The 15295-nt window shown below is 56.5% G+C and overlaps 1 protein-coding gene across 1 annotated transcript in view; it reads left to right on the top strand.

Annotated features, from left to right (window-relative positions):
• KMT2D (lysine methyltransferase 2D) overlaps window positions 1-15295 on the top strand; it is a 39578-nt gene extending 24283 nt beyond the window's left edge. Inside the window, exons 36-56 of the mRNA XM_044227463.1 lie at window positions 79-202; window positions 354-438; window positions 545-611; window positions 725-957; window positions 1055-2230; window positions 2432-4102; window positions 4239-4379; window positions 4502-4669; window positions 4826-4985; window positions 5614-5689; window positions 5864-6039; window positions 6138-6268; window positions 6926-7058; window positions 7134-7261; window positions 7410-8550; window positions 9393-9529; window positions 9623-9753; window positions 11402-11687; window positions 11916-11989; window positions 12117-12225; window positions 12384-15295. Coding sequence (XP_044083398.1) covers window positions 79-202; window positions 354-438; window positions 545-611; window positions 725-957; window positions 1055-2230; window positions 2432-4102; window positions 4239-4379; window positions 4502-4669; window positions 4826-4985; window positions 5614-5689; window positions 5864-6039; window positions 6138-6268; window positions 6926-7058; window positions 7134-7261; window positions 7410-8550; window positions 9393-9529; window positions 9623-9753; window positions 11402-11687; window positions 11916-11989; window positions 12117-12225; window positions 12384-12476 — 6440 coding nt within the window. The 3' untranslated portion in view covers window positions 12477-15295. The remainder of the gene's footprint in view (window positions 1-78; window positions 203-353; window positions 439-544; window positions 612-724; window positions 958-1054; window positions 2231-2431; window positions 4103-4238; window positions 4380-4501; window positions 4670-4825; window positions 4986-5613; window positions 5690-5863; window positions 6040-6137; window positions 6269-6925; window positions 7059-7133; window positions 7262-7409; window positions 8551-9392; window positions 9530-9622; window positions 9754-11401; window positions 11688-11915; window positions 11990-12116; window positions 12226-12383) is intronic.

Raw genomic sequence — 15295 nt, 5'->3', positions numbered from 1 at the left:
AAGATGTTGGAAGGCATAGCAGATGTAGAGCAGAGTATTGAATCCAGTGTCTAGCTTACTTGGCTCTCCTCTTTCCAGATCTGGACAAATTTGCAGCAGAAGATATAATTGATCCCATTGCAAAGGCCAAGATGGTGGCTTTGAAGGGCATCAAGAAGGTGATGGCTCAGGGCAGCATTGGAGTGGCACCTGGTATGAACAGGTAAGACTTGGGAGGTGGGGGGTGGTTGGCACTTTTCCTTTCAACAGTCCTTTGCCTCTCCTTCCTGTTTCCCCCTCCTTACTTGTCCCATCTCTTTGTCTTTCAACTTTCCCCATGACCTACACATCCCCCCTGTTTTGGCGGGCTCCAGGCAACAAGTGTCCCTACTAGCCCAGAGGCTCTCAGGGGGCCCTGGCAGTGATCTGCAGAACCATGTGGCAGCTGGGAGTGGCCAGGTAAGTGATCAGGGTGGGAGGAGGAACGTGTGTCTTCCACAATTGGGCCACTCTTCTTAGGGCTTGATTTGTGACAATGACCCTTTAGCGGTTTCTCTCACCACAGGAGCGGAGTGCTGGTGACCCCTCCCAGCCTCGTCCCAACCCACCCACTTTTGCCCAGGGAGTGATCAGTGAGTATGGGGATGGGGAGGAGTGTGCATGGGAGTGGCTTGGGGCAGATGTTGGAGGAGGAGGGACTCTGATCTCCCTTTTGTGGGTCCTGACATCCTGTTTTCCTTCCCAGATGAAGCTGACCAGCGGCAGTATGAGGAGTGGCTGTTTCATACCCAGCAGCTCCTACAGATGCAACTGAAGGTGCTAGAGGAGCAGATTGGTGTGCACCGCAAGTCCCGGAAGGCTCTGTGCGCCAAGCAGCGCACTGCCAAAAAGGCTGGCCGGGAGTTCCCAGAGGCTGATGCTGAGAAGCTCAAGCTGGTTACAGAGCAGCAGAGCAAGATCCAGAAACAACTGGATCAGGTAGGGAAAGCAGACTTCAGCCTGGTAACCAGGAGCCCAGAAGAGGGAGGGCACGGGTGGGCAGGCTCCAGGCTGAGCCCTGACTCTCCTGTGTTAGGTCCGGAAGCAGCAGAAGGAGCACACCAACCTCATGGCAGAATACCGGAGTAAACAGCAGCAGCAGCAGCAACAACAGCAGCAGCACTCAGCCGTGCTGGCACTGAGTCCTTCTCAGAGTCCCCGACTCCTCACCAAGCTCCCCGGCCAGCTGCTCCCAGGCCACGGACTGCAGCCACCACAGGGGCCTCCAGGAGGGCAAGCTGCAGGTCTTCGCCTGCCCCCAGGGGGCATGACACTTCCCGGACAGCCTGGTGGCCCTTTCCTCAACACTTCTCTGGCCCAGCAGCAGCAACAGCAACATTCTGGTGGGGCTGGGCCCTTGGCTGGCCCCTCAGGAGGCTTCTTCCCTGGCAACCTGGCTCTTCGAGGCCTAGGACCCGATTCGAGACTTCTCCAGGAAAGGCAGCTGCAGCTGCAGCAGCAGCGCATGCAGCTAGCCCAGAAACTGCAGCAGCAGCAGCAGCAGCAGCAGCAGCAGCACCTCCTAGGACAGGTGGCGGTCCAGCAGCAACAGCAGCAGAGCCTGGGCGTACAAGCAAACCAAGCTCTGGGTCCCAAGCCCCAGGGGCTTCTGCCTCCCAGCAGCCATCCGGGCCTCTTGGTCCAGCAACTGTCCCCACAACCACCCCAGGGGCCCCAGGGCATGCTGGGCCCTGCCCAAGTGGCAGTGTTGCAGCAGCAACAGCAGCACCCTGGAGCCTTGGGCCCCCAGGGTCCTCACAGACAGGTGCTTCTGACCCAGTCCCGGGTGCTGAGTTCCCCCCAGCTGGCACAGCAGGGTCAGGGCCTTATGGGACACCGGCTGGTCACAGCCCAGCAGCAGCAACAGCAGCACCAACAGCAGGGATCCATGGCAGGCCTTTCCCATCTGCAGCAGGGCCTGATGCCACACGGTGGGCAGCCCAAACTCAGCACTCAGCCCATGGCCACCTTGCAGCAGCAGCAGCAGCAGCAGCAGCAGCACCTCCAACAGCAGCAGCTCCAACAGCAGCAGCAGCAGCAGCACCTCCAACAGCAGCAGCAGCAGCAGCTCCAACAGCAGCAGCAGCAGCAGCAGCACCTCCAACAGCAGCAGCAGCAGCACCTCCAACAGCAGCAGCAGCAGCAGCACCTCCAACAGCAGCAGCAGCAGCAACAGCAGCAGCAGCAACAGCAGCAGCAGCAACAGCAGCAGCTTCAACAGCAGCAGCACCAACAGCAGCAGCACCAACAGCAGCAGCAGCAGCAGCACCAACAGCAGCAGCACCAACAGCAGCAGCACCAACAGCAACAGCAGCAGCAGCAGCATCAACAGCAGCAGCTCCAGCAGCAGCAGCAGCAGTTCCAACAGCAGCAGCACCAACAGCAGCAGCTTCAACAGCAGCAGCAGCAGCTCCAACAACAGCAGCAGCTCCAACAATTTCAGCAGCAGCAGCAGATGGGCCTCTTGAACCAGAGTCGAACTTTACTGTCTCCGCCGCAGCCACCGCCGCCGCAGCAGCAGGTGCCCCTTGGCCCCGGCATGCCCGCCAAGCCTGCACAACACTTTTCTAGCCCCGGAGCCCTGGGCGCTGCCGTCCTGACGGGCAAGGAGCAGAGCATGGTAGACACAGCTGTTCCTCCAGAGGCCGCAGAGGGGCCGTCCACACATCCGGGGGCGCCGCTAGCCCTAGGGGCTGTTCCCGAGTCGGCGGCCACCGAACCTGGGGAGGTGAAGCCCTCACTGTCCGGGGACTCGCAGCTCCTGCTTGTCCCGCCGCAGGCCCAGCCACAGCCTGGCCCTGCACAGTTGCAGCCACCCCTGAGGCTCCCAGTTCCACAGCAGCAGCAAGTTAACTTGCTCCATTCAGCAGGTGTGGGAAGCCACGGGCCAGTGGGCAGTGGCTCATCCTCGGAGGCCTCATCCATGCCCCATCTGCTGGCCCAGTCCTCTGTTCCTTTAGGGGAGCAGCCTGGGACCATGACCCAGAACCTTCTGGGCTCCCAACAGGCCCTTGGACTGGAGCGGCCCGTGCAAAATAACGCAGGGCCACAGCCTGCCAAAGCAGGATCTGGCCTCCCGCCGGGGCCGGGCCTGCCCGGGCCTGGAGTTATGCCAACAATGGGGCAGCTTCGAGCGCAGCTCCAAGGGGTCCTGGCCAAAAACCCCCAGCTGCGGCACTTGAGCCCGCAGCAGCAGCAGCAGCTACAAGCGCTCCTCGTGCAGCGGCAGCTGCAGCAGAGTCAGGCAGTGCGCCAGGCCCCCCCCTACCAGGAGCCTGGGGCCCAGCCCTCTCCCCTCCAGGGCCTCCTGGGTCGCCAGCCTCAACTTGGGGGCTTCTCTGGATCCCAGACAGGCCCTCTCCAGGAGTTAGGGGCGGGGCTTCGACCTCAGGGCCCACCCCGGCTCCCTGCCCCACAAGGAGCCTTAGCTGCAGGACCGGTCCTCGGCCCTGTTCATCCCACACCTCCACCATCCAGCCCCCAAGAGCCAAAGAGACCTTCCTCACAGCCCCCCGGAGCCAGCCCTCTGGTCCCATCCCAGCTCCCCTCTGAGGCCCAGCTCCCCCCCACCCAGCCAGGGACCCCAAAACCCCAGGGGCCATCGTTGGAGCTGCCTCCTGGGAGGGTCTCACCTGCTGCTGCCCAGCTTGCAGATACCTTCTTTGGCAAGGGGCTGGGACCTTGGGACCCCCCAGACAACCTAGTGGAAGCCCGGAAGCCAGATCAGAGCAGCCTGGTACCTGGGCATCTGGAGCAGGTGAATGGGCAGGCAGTGACTGAGCCACCCCATCTCAGCATCAAGCAGGAGCCTCGGGAGGAGCCATGTGCCCTGGGAGCCCAGGCGGTGAAGAGGGAGGCCAATGGGGAGCCAATAGGGGCACCAGGTACCAGCAACCACCTCCTGCTGGCTGGCCCCCGCTCAGAGGCCGGGCATCTGCTCTTGCAGAAGCTTCTACGTGCAAAGAATGTGCAACTCAGCACTGGGCGGGGGCCCGAGGGGCTGCGAGCTGAGATCAACGGGCACATTGACAGCAAGCTGGCTGGGCTGGAGCAGAAACTACAGGGTACCCCCAGCAATAAAGAGGTGAGTGCTCTAGAGAGATTGGAGAAGATAGAGTGGGGATTTCAACCCAGGGCACTGTGAGCAGATCTGGTTCACCCAGAAGAGGTGAGGGCTTGGAGGAAGACCGCAGCCTTCACTGTGGGTTTTTCTGGCCTAGGACACAACAGCAAGGAAGCCTGTGACACCAAAGCCCAAGCGGGTACAGAAGGCAGGTGACAGGTTGGTGAGCTCCCGAAAGAAGCTGCGGAAGGAGGACGGGGTCAGGGCCAGCGAGGCCTTGCTGAAACAGCTGAAACAGGTGATCCCCAGGAGCAAGCCCCCTGGTCCCATCCCAGGATGGGGGCATCCTGGCCCCCAGCTGTGCGGTGGCAGAGATGTACACACTGCGGGTTTCCAATTTTGTCATCTTGCCCCTCCTAGGAGCTGTCCCTGCTGCCCCTAACGGAGCCTACTATCACCGCCAATTTTAGCCTCTTTGCTCCCTTCGGCAGTGGCTGCCCGGTCAACGGGCAGTGCCAGCTGAGGGGGGCCTTTGGAAGTGGGGCACTGCCCACTGGCCCCGACTACTATTCCCAGCTGCTTACCAAGGTCAGAAAAACGGCAATACCTTTTGGGGCTGACAAGGTCCTTGGGGAGGTGGAGGTGGGAGTGGAAGATGAGGAAATTGCTGATGTCGTGTGGGGTCAGGAGATTACGTCATTCTCCCTCTGCCATCTTGCACACAACACCCCACCCCACCCCCAGAATAACCTGAGTAACCCGCCGACACCACCCTCGTCGCTGCCCCCCACCCCACCCCCATCGGTGCAGCAGAAGATGGTGAATGGCGTCACCCCATCTGAAGAGCTGGGGGAGCACCCCAAGGATGCTGCCTCTGCCCGGGATACTGAAGGGACGCTGAGGGGTAAGTCAGGAGCAGAGTGGGCCTCTCCTCCTCCGGTAGGATTTGGCAGCTGGGATCCAAGTTGCTCAATTTGAGATGGGAAGGATTGCGTGTGGTCCTGTGCGGCACATGACAGGGTACCTGATCTAAGGAAGGGCCTGGCCTCTTCAGGGCGGATTCGTTGGAAGCCAGGGCTCCAGAGCACAGGCAACAGAGGAGGTGGATGGCGGGAAGGGTGTCGATGAGGCTTTTGTTCACAAGGCACAGCCTATAGTGCCTTAGTGAGTATAGAACTACAGTGAGCTGTGGATTTGAATTCTCTGGTGCCTGTATTCATCTGTCTGTATTAGCACCGCTAAGTAACATGACCGACTTGTGTGGGCCCCAGTTTCCTCACTGTAAATAGGTGTTAGAATATTCTTATGCAGGAGTTGTTAAAGTTGATAAACAAAGCCCAGTGCCTGGCACATGGGAAAGTCTTGATAAATACAGCTCATTTACCCAGGGTTGTAGGTAGGTGGGTGGGTAGACAGCACTGGTTATGAGAGCTAGACTAGGTCTTGTAGTAGTTAGGCCTGAAACATGGGGCAGATTGTCCCGTCATCTCTGGCCACCAGCCTGACTTTTCTTCTCCCCTCCTACCCTTCAGATGCTTCAGAGGTGAAGAGTCTAGACCTGCTGGCTGCCTTGCCTACACCCCCTCACAATCAGACTGAGGATGTCAGGTACGGGGTGGGCCTGGAAATGGGGATAAGGAATAGGGATGGGGGGCAGGTTGCCTATTTTTTTCCTTTGGCCAGTGGCAGATTTCACATAAGGCTATGACATCTACTAATTTCTAAATTTGGGAGGGAATGTCTACAAGGCTATACCAACAAATGTCTACTTTTGGCCCATAGGATGGAAAGTGATGAGGACAGCGATTCTCCTGATAGCATTGTGCCGGCTTCATCCCCGGAAAGCATCTTGGGGGAGGAGGCTCCCCGTTTCCCTCAGCTGGGCTCAGGCCGGTGGGAGCAGGAAGACCGGGCTCTTTCCCCTGTCATCCCCATCATTCCTCGGGCCAGTATCCCAGGTAGACGCTGCTCTGGGCATGGGCCAGGCAGGGCTGGGTTGTCTGAAGCTGGGAGAGAGAGGCAGCGGGAGTTTACATGGGTCCCTCTCACATTCCAGTCTTCCCAGATACCAAACCTTATGGGGCCCTGGACCTGGAGGCCCCTGGAAAGCTGCCTGCCACAACTTGGGAAAAGGGCAAAGGAAGTGAGGTGTCTGTCATGCTGACGGTCTCTGCTGCTGCGGCCAAGGTGTGTCTTGGGGGTTCCTTGGAGGCCAAAGGGATCCTGGTCAGAAGACAGTCCCTGGAGCGTGTGTGGATAAGTTCAATTGCTCAGAACTATGTACTAGGACCTACTGTGTGTGAGCGCCTGGGCTGAAGGCTGCAGGATTAGGGTAAATAACGCATGTGAGGTCCCTGCCGTCAGAGAGCTCACAGTCTAGTGATAGATGCAAGTCAGCCAATCGGGGAGCACACAGAATGCGACGAATGCTGCAAGACAGCATGTCCCCAGTTACATTTGGTGGAACTCTTTGTTATTTTTTAACGTTGACAGGGTTTTGTGGTCAAAGAAAATTGGAAATCCCAGTTGAAACCACAAAACAAGTTTCTTTACTACAGGACTTCTCAGTTTCTTTCGTTTGCTAATGTGTATTGTGAGTCTCCCAAGTGGTGAACGTAGGGTGTGTCGTTTCTACACTTGGTGGGCATGGGGCCCTTGTCATGGAGCACCAATTACTGACCGCAGCAGTCTGGGAGAGGTGCTGTGAAGGAAGCACGGGAGAAGGGCAGGACTGACAGGCCACTCGGGACCAGGGTTCTGGGTGTTGTGTCCCCGTCAGAGTGGTGGCAGTGCGCGCCCCGTGCTGCTGACACGGTCTTCCTGGCCCCTTCCCTGCCCTGGCAGAACCTGAATGGTGTGATGGTGGCAGTGGCAGAGCTGCTGAGCATGAAGATCCCCAACTCCTATGAGGTGCTGTTCCCAGAGAGCCCTGCCCGGCCGGGCACTGAGCCGAAGAAGGGAGAAGCTGAGGGCCCTGGTGAGTGCGGCAGGAAGTCTCAGGACCTGCAGGGAGGGATGCTGCTAGGAGGTTCTGATCCCTTCCTTTCTGTAGGAGGGAAAGAAAAGGGCCTGGGAGGCAAGAGCCCAGAAGCTGGCCCTGACTGGCTAAAGCAGTTTGATGCAGTGCTGCCCGGCTATACCCTCAAGAGCCAGCTGGACATCTTGAGCCTCCTGAAACAGGTGGGTGTGGGGGAGAAAAGAGGGTGGGTGTGCGGAGAGCACAGAAGGTGGAGGGCTTTGGGGAGAGTGGACCCTGGGTAAGAGGAGGGAGGGGACTTGCAGCGCAAGGAGCTGGCACTGATGATACCGGGCATGTCCCCTTCCGTAGGAGAGCCCTGCCCCAGAGCCAGCTGCCCAGCACAGCTACACCTGCAATGTCTCCAACCTGGATGTGCGACAGCTCTCTGCCCCACCTCCTGAAGAGCCCTCCCCGCCCCCATCCCCCTTGGCACCCTCTCCGGCTAGCCCCCCTGCGGAACCCCTGGTAGAACTCCCTGCCGAACCCTTGGCTGAGCCACCGGTCCCGTCACCTCTGCCACTGGCCTCATCCCCTGAATCGGCCCGACCCAAGCCCCGAGCCCGGCCCCCCGAAGAAGGGGAAGATTCCCGGCCACCTCGTCTCAAGAAGTGGAAGGGGGTGCGCTGGAAGCGGCTGCGGCTGCTACTGACCATCCAGAAGGGCAGCGGGCGGCAGGAGGATGAGCGGGAAGTGGCGGAGTTTATGGAACAGCTCGGCACAGCCCTGCGGCCTGACAAGGTGCCTCGTGACATGAGGCGCTGCTGCTTCTGTCACGAGGAGGGTGATGGGGCCACTGATGGGCCCGCCCGCCTGCTGAACCTAGACCTGGACCTCTGGGTGCACCTCAACTGCGCCCTGTGGTCCACGGAGGTCTATGAGACCCAGGGTGGGGCGCTGATGAACGTGGAGGTGGCTCTGCACCGCGGGCTGCTGACCAAGTGCTCCCTGTGCCAGCGCACTGGTGCCACCAGCAGCTGCAATCGAATGCGTTGCCCCAACGTCTACCATTTTGCCTGCGCCATCCGCGCCAAGTGCATGTTCTTTAAGGACAAGACCATGCTGTGTCCAATGCACAAGATCAAGGGGCCCTGTGAGCAGGAGCTGAGCTCTTTTGCTGTCTTCAGGCGGGTCTACATCGAGCGGGACGAAGTGAAGCAGATCGCCAGCATCATCCAGCGGGGAGAGAGGCTGCACATGTTCCGTGTAGGGGGCCTTGTGTTCCACGCCATTGGACAGCTGCTCCCGCATCAGATGGCCGACTTCCACAGCGCCACGGCCCTCTACCCCGTGGGCTATGAGGCCACACGGATCTATTGGAGCCTCCGCACCAACAACCGCCGCTGCTGCTACCGCTGCTCCATCGGCGAGAACAACGGGAGGCCAGAGTTCATCGTCAAGGTCATGGAGCAGGGCCTGGAGGACCTGGTCTTCACTGACGCCTCCCCCCAGGGTGAGCACTGGGCCCTCAAAACACTCCTGTGCAAGTGAAAGGGGTCCATGGGGTCTTTGTGAGTCATCTTCCCCCATGGCTTCAGGCAGGTGGAGGTCTTCTAAGAGCCCCAGAGACAGTGTTCTAGCCTCTCTGAGTTGTCTTACTTCCCTTGTGATTGGAGCTACTCTGCTTGTCTGCTTCACATATTCTAGCTCCTTTTCCTAGCCTCAGCGGAACTAAGGAATACCATTCTGAGACCACATCGCCTGGCTCCCTCACCCTGTTCCTAACCATGAGGGCCTTATGATTGCTTTGCCCTGCTCAGAATTCTTTTGCTTTGAGCTCTAGCGTTAACGATAGAAATAAGTGAGCAAGTGCTGTGCACCACACACTGAAGTAAGTGACCTAGGCTCTTTTGTTTCTGGCAGCCCTGTGAGGTGAGTACTTTCATATTGCCCAGTGCATACATAAAGAACCAGAGCCTTAGAGAGATTTAGGTATTTGGCATAAGGGCCCATAGCCAGTATCAGAACCTGAACCCAAGTCTTCCTAGCTCTAAAGCAGGCCTGGTGTTCTGGCTCTTGGTTAGGCATGGTGGCCTGTGCTGGGTCTCCTGGGCCCTGAGGTCATGTGTTTGTGTCCTAGAGCTCTCTCTGGTGCCCCTCCAGGGTAGGAGGCCTTCTGGCTTGTTGAGGGAGAGTGGGACTGGGAGGCCAGTGGGGAGTCCTAAAGAACCACACAGCCTTGTCACAGAGAGGTGTGCAAGCTACAGAAAAGGACCGTAGCTTCAGATCAAGGTTAGGCTGAGGTCAGTCAACAGAAGTTGCCTCTGAGGGCCACTCTCTTTCCTTGCCTCTTAGCGGTGTGGAATCGCATCATCGAGCCCGTGGCTGCCATGAGAAAAGAGGCCGACATGCTGCGGCTCTTCCCTGAGTACCTGAAAGGCGAGGAGCTCTTTGGGCTGACGGTGCATGCCGTGCTGCGCATAGCTGAATCAGTAAGGAGGGGGCCAGGCGCCATGTGGGCACTGGGGACACTGGCCGTGCCCCCAAAATGCTCAGGCTAAGGGAAGCATGACTTGTGTCCACAGCTGCCCGGAGTGGAGAGCTGTCAAAACTATTTATTCCGCTATGGACGCCACCCCCTGATGGAGCTGCCACTCATGATCAATCCCACTGGTTGTGCCCGATCAGAGCCTAAGATCCTCACACACTACAAACGGTGAGCTTTTGGGGTGGGGGCTGTGGGTTGTGGGAGTGGGGGTTGGCAGGGGCCCTCCGGCCAGTTATGAAGGTTTGGGGGTTCACTCTAGGCCTCCTGGCTAGAGGGTATGCAGGGATCACCTAGGTTATTCCTTTCCTCCTCCACCCTGCTCAGGTGTTCTGGGTTGACCTGGGGTCTGGGACAGACTTACCTTGGGCACCCTGGGAATGACTTGGGAAGGTTCTGGGTAGACAATGGTGAAATTCTGTCAAGTAGATAAGGGAGCCAGTTTCCTCCTTCCTCTCTTATTTTGCTTCCAGGGGGCCTGTGATTCTCCCAAACCTGAGACACCCCATAAGGCTAGGGTCACCTTCCCTTCCCCAGGCTGAGTTGGTGTCAAAAATAATTAGAAATATAGTAGATAAATAATAAAACCTTACATTTGTATAGCACTTTATACTTTTTTTTTCAAAGCGTTTTCACATCCATTATCTCATTTGATCCTCACAACAACCTTATGAGGTAGGTAGGGCAGGTGGTATGACCCCCGTTTTACAGCGGAGAAAACTGAGACCCAGAAAGGTTAAGTGACTAGACAAAGGTCACACAGCTGGGACCAGAACTTACCTCTCAACCTGTGGTTCACTGCTCTTTCTGTGTACCATGGTAGCCTGACTTTGGTCCCTGGGTAGAGGGAGGCAGAATCTTGGTATCAGGGTTTTCACAAAGGCCTTCTGTTGCTCCTTGGGCTAGCAAAGAGCGTCAGGCTCTACTAACCCAGTCATCCCTAGTCCTTGATGCTCTACAACAGTGGTTTTCAAACTGTCTGTGTTTCAGAAAGTTTTGGAACACATAAACTGAGTGAGCAGAACTTGGCTCTCCCCGTGCACAACTCCCCCTTCCCCAAATTGGATTCAACCAGAAGCATTGTGTTTTCACCTAGTTTATGTATTGGAATTCCAATGACATTTTATTAAAGAAAAAAAACTCTTCTAAATCAAAAAGAATCGAAAACGTTTGAAAACCACTGCTCTGGGATGGGCAAGATTTTGGCTGGTGCCCTAGGGTGGTGAAGAGGCATCCCTGCCAGGCAGCAGTCATTCCCCTGCACTGAGCCATCTGTACAGAGCCCAGCATTATGTCAGAGAAGGGGACAGTGTGAAGAAAGGAATGGGTACCACCTTCTCGGCTGTGAATTCAGAGCAACTTTTAATTCAAATCCAGCCCAGTGTGGTAGGCACAGCCCCCAATTTCAGGGCTTCTAATACGTGCAAGAGGTAGAACTCAGACATTTGAGCAAAGCATGAGCTTACATGCCAGGCCTGGGCTGCTTGGGGAAGACCTCCCAGAGGAGCGTGGCCTTGTGTAATGTTTGGCAGGAGGGTGGTATAAGGCAGGGAGATGGGAGAACGGGCTCAGTGTAGGGGAATTGGTGCCCCCCCCACACCCTGTCCCCCATCCTGGGCTCTCTGCACCACTCAGGGTGTCGGACGGGTCCCCACAACTGGCGGCTATCACACCAAAGCCAAGACCCACATGCCTCTGCTCCCATTTTCAAGACGGCACATGCCCCTAGCCGGCATGTTGCACATCCCAGGGAAGAGGCAGGTGGCATGTGCTTGGTCTGAGGGAGAGCTGTCTTGTCATGGCCTGTGTCACCTCCCAGGCCTCACACCCTGAACAGCACCAGCATGTCCAAGGCATATCAGAGCACCTTCACAGGCGAGACCAACACCCCATACAGCAAGCAGTTTGTGCACTCCAAGTCATCACAGTACCGGCGCCTGCGCACCGAGTGGAAGAACAACGTGTACCTGGCCCGCTCCCGTATCCAGGGCCTGGGGCTCTACGCTGCCAAGGACCTAGAAAAGCACACAATGGTCATCGAGTATATTGGTACCATCATTCGCAATGAGGTGGCCAACCGGCGGGAGAAAATCTATGAGGAGCAGGTAGGGGCTGGCATATGGCCCCCACTCTGCGGAGGAGGGAGGGTGAATCGGGGTCAGGTCAGGAGAGCAGGTGGAAAGTTGTGGGAGGCGGGGGAGGTGAGAGATGGGAAAAAGGCGGAATAGGAACTGAAGATAAGCCCCCTGCCCAGGTCTGGTACCCGATCCCACCACTAGCACCGCTGCCATTCTTTGACATTCTTCCCACTTCTGCAACTTCCTCCCTTCTAGAATCGAGGCATCTACATGTTCCGAATAAACAACGAACATGTGATTGATGCTACGTTGACTGGAGGCCCTGCCAGGTGAGAGACAAATGAGGCAGGAGGAATTTTAGGGGTCCCTGGGGGTGACACTCAGGGTGGGCCAAGAAGGAGCCAAAAGCATCCCGACTCAGTTGCCTGGCATCCCCGACTCTGGCCCACTGCTTAGGTACATTAACCATTCCTGTGCCCCTAACTGTGTGGCGGAAGTTGTGACGTTTGACAAGGAGGATAAAATCATCATCATCTCCAGCCGGCGAATCCCCAAAGGAGAGGAGGTGAGAGGAAGTGTCCTTTGTGAGTGACTAAGCAGCTCCCTCTTCTCTGCTATTCCCCAGAACCAAGTTCCTTTGGCCACTGCTGTCAGATCAGATCTCTGCCCAACCCCCACTCCCTCTGGGGGGCTGTCATCGATTCTACCCTCTTCTCTTTCCAGCTGACCTATGACTATCAGTTTGACTTTGAGGACGATCAGCACAAGATCCCCTGCCACTGTGGAGCCTGGAATTGTCGAAAATGGATGAACTAAGAAGCTTAGAGGCTACCAGGCAGGGGAGTCCCCCCACCCCCAACCTCTTCCCTGAAAGGGATGAGGGGGAAGAGAGGTAGCAGCCAGAGCCAGGACCCAGGGCTGGGGCTGCCGGCTGACCGGAGCCCCTGGAGCAGGAGGCTGGGGCAGAGGGCCCTAGGCCAAGCCCACCCTGGGCACCAGGGACAACCCTCTTCCCCGCCACCGGCCCCCAGGCTGGCATCTCTGCCCCCAGCTCCAGGAGGGGCCAGACAGAAGCAGCCATTGGGCATCTCAGGTTTGAGGGGGATATGGGCCGGGAACTACCCAGAAGCAACTGGGAGGCAGCAGGGAGGGGGGAGGAGGATGTGTGGCCGGGCCTCACAGCCCTGCTTCTCCCACCGACCTCTCCGGCCCAACTCATGGCTGCAAAGAGACTTGACTAAGCTTGACAATCCCAAAGGCCGGGTCCCACACCTGGCCCTGCCTGCCGGGTCCTGCCCCCACCCTCACTCCCATCCCCTTCCCTCTCAATCTGTCTCTGTCTCCCTCTTCTCCTCTGTGTTTCTGTCTCTCTATGGGTTGTGTTTCCTTGTTTTCCACTCTGACAAATGCAACATGAACGGGAAAGAGGCGCCCAGCTGCCCAGGAGGGCAAGCCAGGCAAGCCGGGCAAGGAGACCCCGCACCCACACCTACCTCATTTAAGTGTTGGATTTTTTGCTGTTTTGAAATGTGAGACCCTCTCCAAGCCCCCTACTGCCCCGACCCTCTCTTCCACCTCACTGCCCTCTTCTAAGTGGGTGGAAAGGGGGTAGGAAGAGGAAGAAAAACAACAACAAAAAATCCATCTTTGTTTTTAATTATGGGCATGGGATGGTGGTTGAGGCTAATGCTGATGAAGATTGGGGATAACTGGCCCCTAGTTGCTCTAGGACTTCCTTCTCCATCTGGACATGGGGGCAGGAGGGGTGTGCTAAACCTAGGACCAGGATATTGCCCTCCTGTTTTCCCAACCCCATCATGAGCCCATTTGCCCTCCAGCCCCTGGATGGGGTGGGTGGGTGGTCGGGTGAGGGCTATCCCTGAGTGGCATGCCCATACCCAGTGAGGCAGGGTGTGGCCCGGAGCTCCCACTTTCCCTCAGTCACCAAACTGCTGCTGGTCTGGTGGGAAGGGGTGGTGATGTGGGGGTGGGGAGCTTAGTGTCAGCGCGGGGAGGGTGGGGGGTATTTATCTATTTATACATGGGATTGTACATAGTCTTGTGGGGAATGGGGGAGCCGGCTGGAGGTAAGAACCCTCCCCTCTCCCCCCACCCCCGGGGAGAGCAAATGTAAAACTACTAATTTTTGTGCTTTATATATTCTATATAAATATATCTATTTTCTTTTTACAAAACCAGTTTATAAATGGTAGGGGGGTGTGGGGCGGACACATGGAGCTCCCCTTGTGGGGGGGCCCCCTCCATTACCCAACCTACCGCCCTTTTCCTCACCCCCTCCCCACCCCCTGGCTGTGACTGCTGTAAGGTGGGGGTATAGAGGCTGGGCAGTTCTCACCCCCCTTGTATAGTTGGACTATGTTATAACGCACAAAAGTGAGCTGGCCCCAGGGGGAGCCAGAGGGTGATGGGTTCCCTGCCTCCCTTTCCTTCCCCTTTCTGCCCAAGCTTGTGCTGCAGTTGAACCTCTTCCTGGGGCTTAGGGGTAGGTTGGGGGTGGGTGAGGCCCCAGACCCCTCTTGAGTAGGGAGTGTGGGGATGAAGATGAAGCTTATATGCAGTTCTCTCCTAGGGGCTGTGGGCAAAGGGCATTTTGTAATTAATATTTTCAAGAATCAAATGTCTGGAGTGTAGGGGTGGGCTTGGTGGCGGTGGATGGGCGGGCCTGCTGGAGGGGGAGCAAGGTCGCTGTTGTGATTTTAGGTTTTGTTTTGTTTTGTTTTTGAATTTGGGGGGTTGCGGATTGATGGGGGTAGGGAGATTTTTTTTTTTTTTTTTTAAAGCTGCTTCCTCAACTGTTTCAAGCTGCAAATGTTTAAAGAGAATAACATCCTTCACCCCCACAAAAAACCACTGTCATTAAATCAGGCAGTGAGGAGACTGGGCTGCTGCCCCCCAAAGCCATTGGATATTCCTTTCCCAAGAGCAAAAGGTCTAGGCTATAGGGAGAGGGAGATTGGCTCCTGTGAGTTAGGCTCTGGTTGGGGCTTGGGCCCTGGGATTGGGAAAAGGGGATGGGGCAGACTTTGTAAGCATATGCTAGGTATCCGATAGTCCTGTAGAATTTAGTGAAGAACCTTATACAGTTTTTAATTTTTATATAAACTAACTCAGACCCAAGCTACAAGGTTGGAATTTTGGTTGTTGGTTTTTTGTTTTGTTTTGTTTTGTTTTTAAAGTACCCCGCCTGTATAATTGCATCTGAATTCCCTCCTCTTCCCACCCCCCCCCCGTGTTTGTATTTTGGGTTGGTTTACACTTGCACATATTCAGTTTTCAGTTTTTCCCTTTTACAGTCTTCTCCCCTCACCTTCAGGACCCTCCCCCTTTTTAAAAAATAAATCGCTGACAAGTGTGAATCCCGTGAAGACTTTATTTTGTGTTGTGTGTATCCTGTACAGCAAGATTGGTCCTTCGTAACAACGGATGAAATGATTCCCTTTTTTAAAGCGCCCTCTCTCCCTCCACCCCCAGCGCCCTGTCCTTGGCATGTTTTGTATCAGCGATCATTCTGAACTGTACATAATTTATGTTGCAAGAGGCAAAGGGCAAGTTTTGGATTTTGCTTCTTCCAAGTTTGTTTTTAAACGACAAATAAAAAAAGAACATTTTAAATA

The sequence above is a fragment of the Neovison vison genome, chromosome 12 (assembly GCF_020171115.1).
Source record: "Neovison vison isolate M4711 chromosome 12, ASM_NN_V1, whole genome shotgun sequence".
In the NCBI taxonomy this organism is placed as follows: Eukaryota; Metazoa; Chordata; class Mammalia; order Carnivora; family Mustelidae; genus Neogale; species Neogale vison.
The sequence above is the reverse complement of the archived record's forward strand: the minus strand, read 5'-3'. Positions and strand labels throughout refer to the sequence as shown.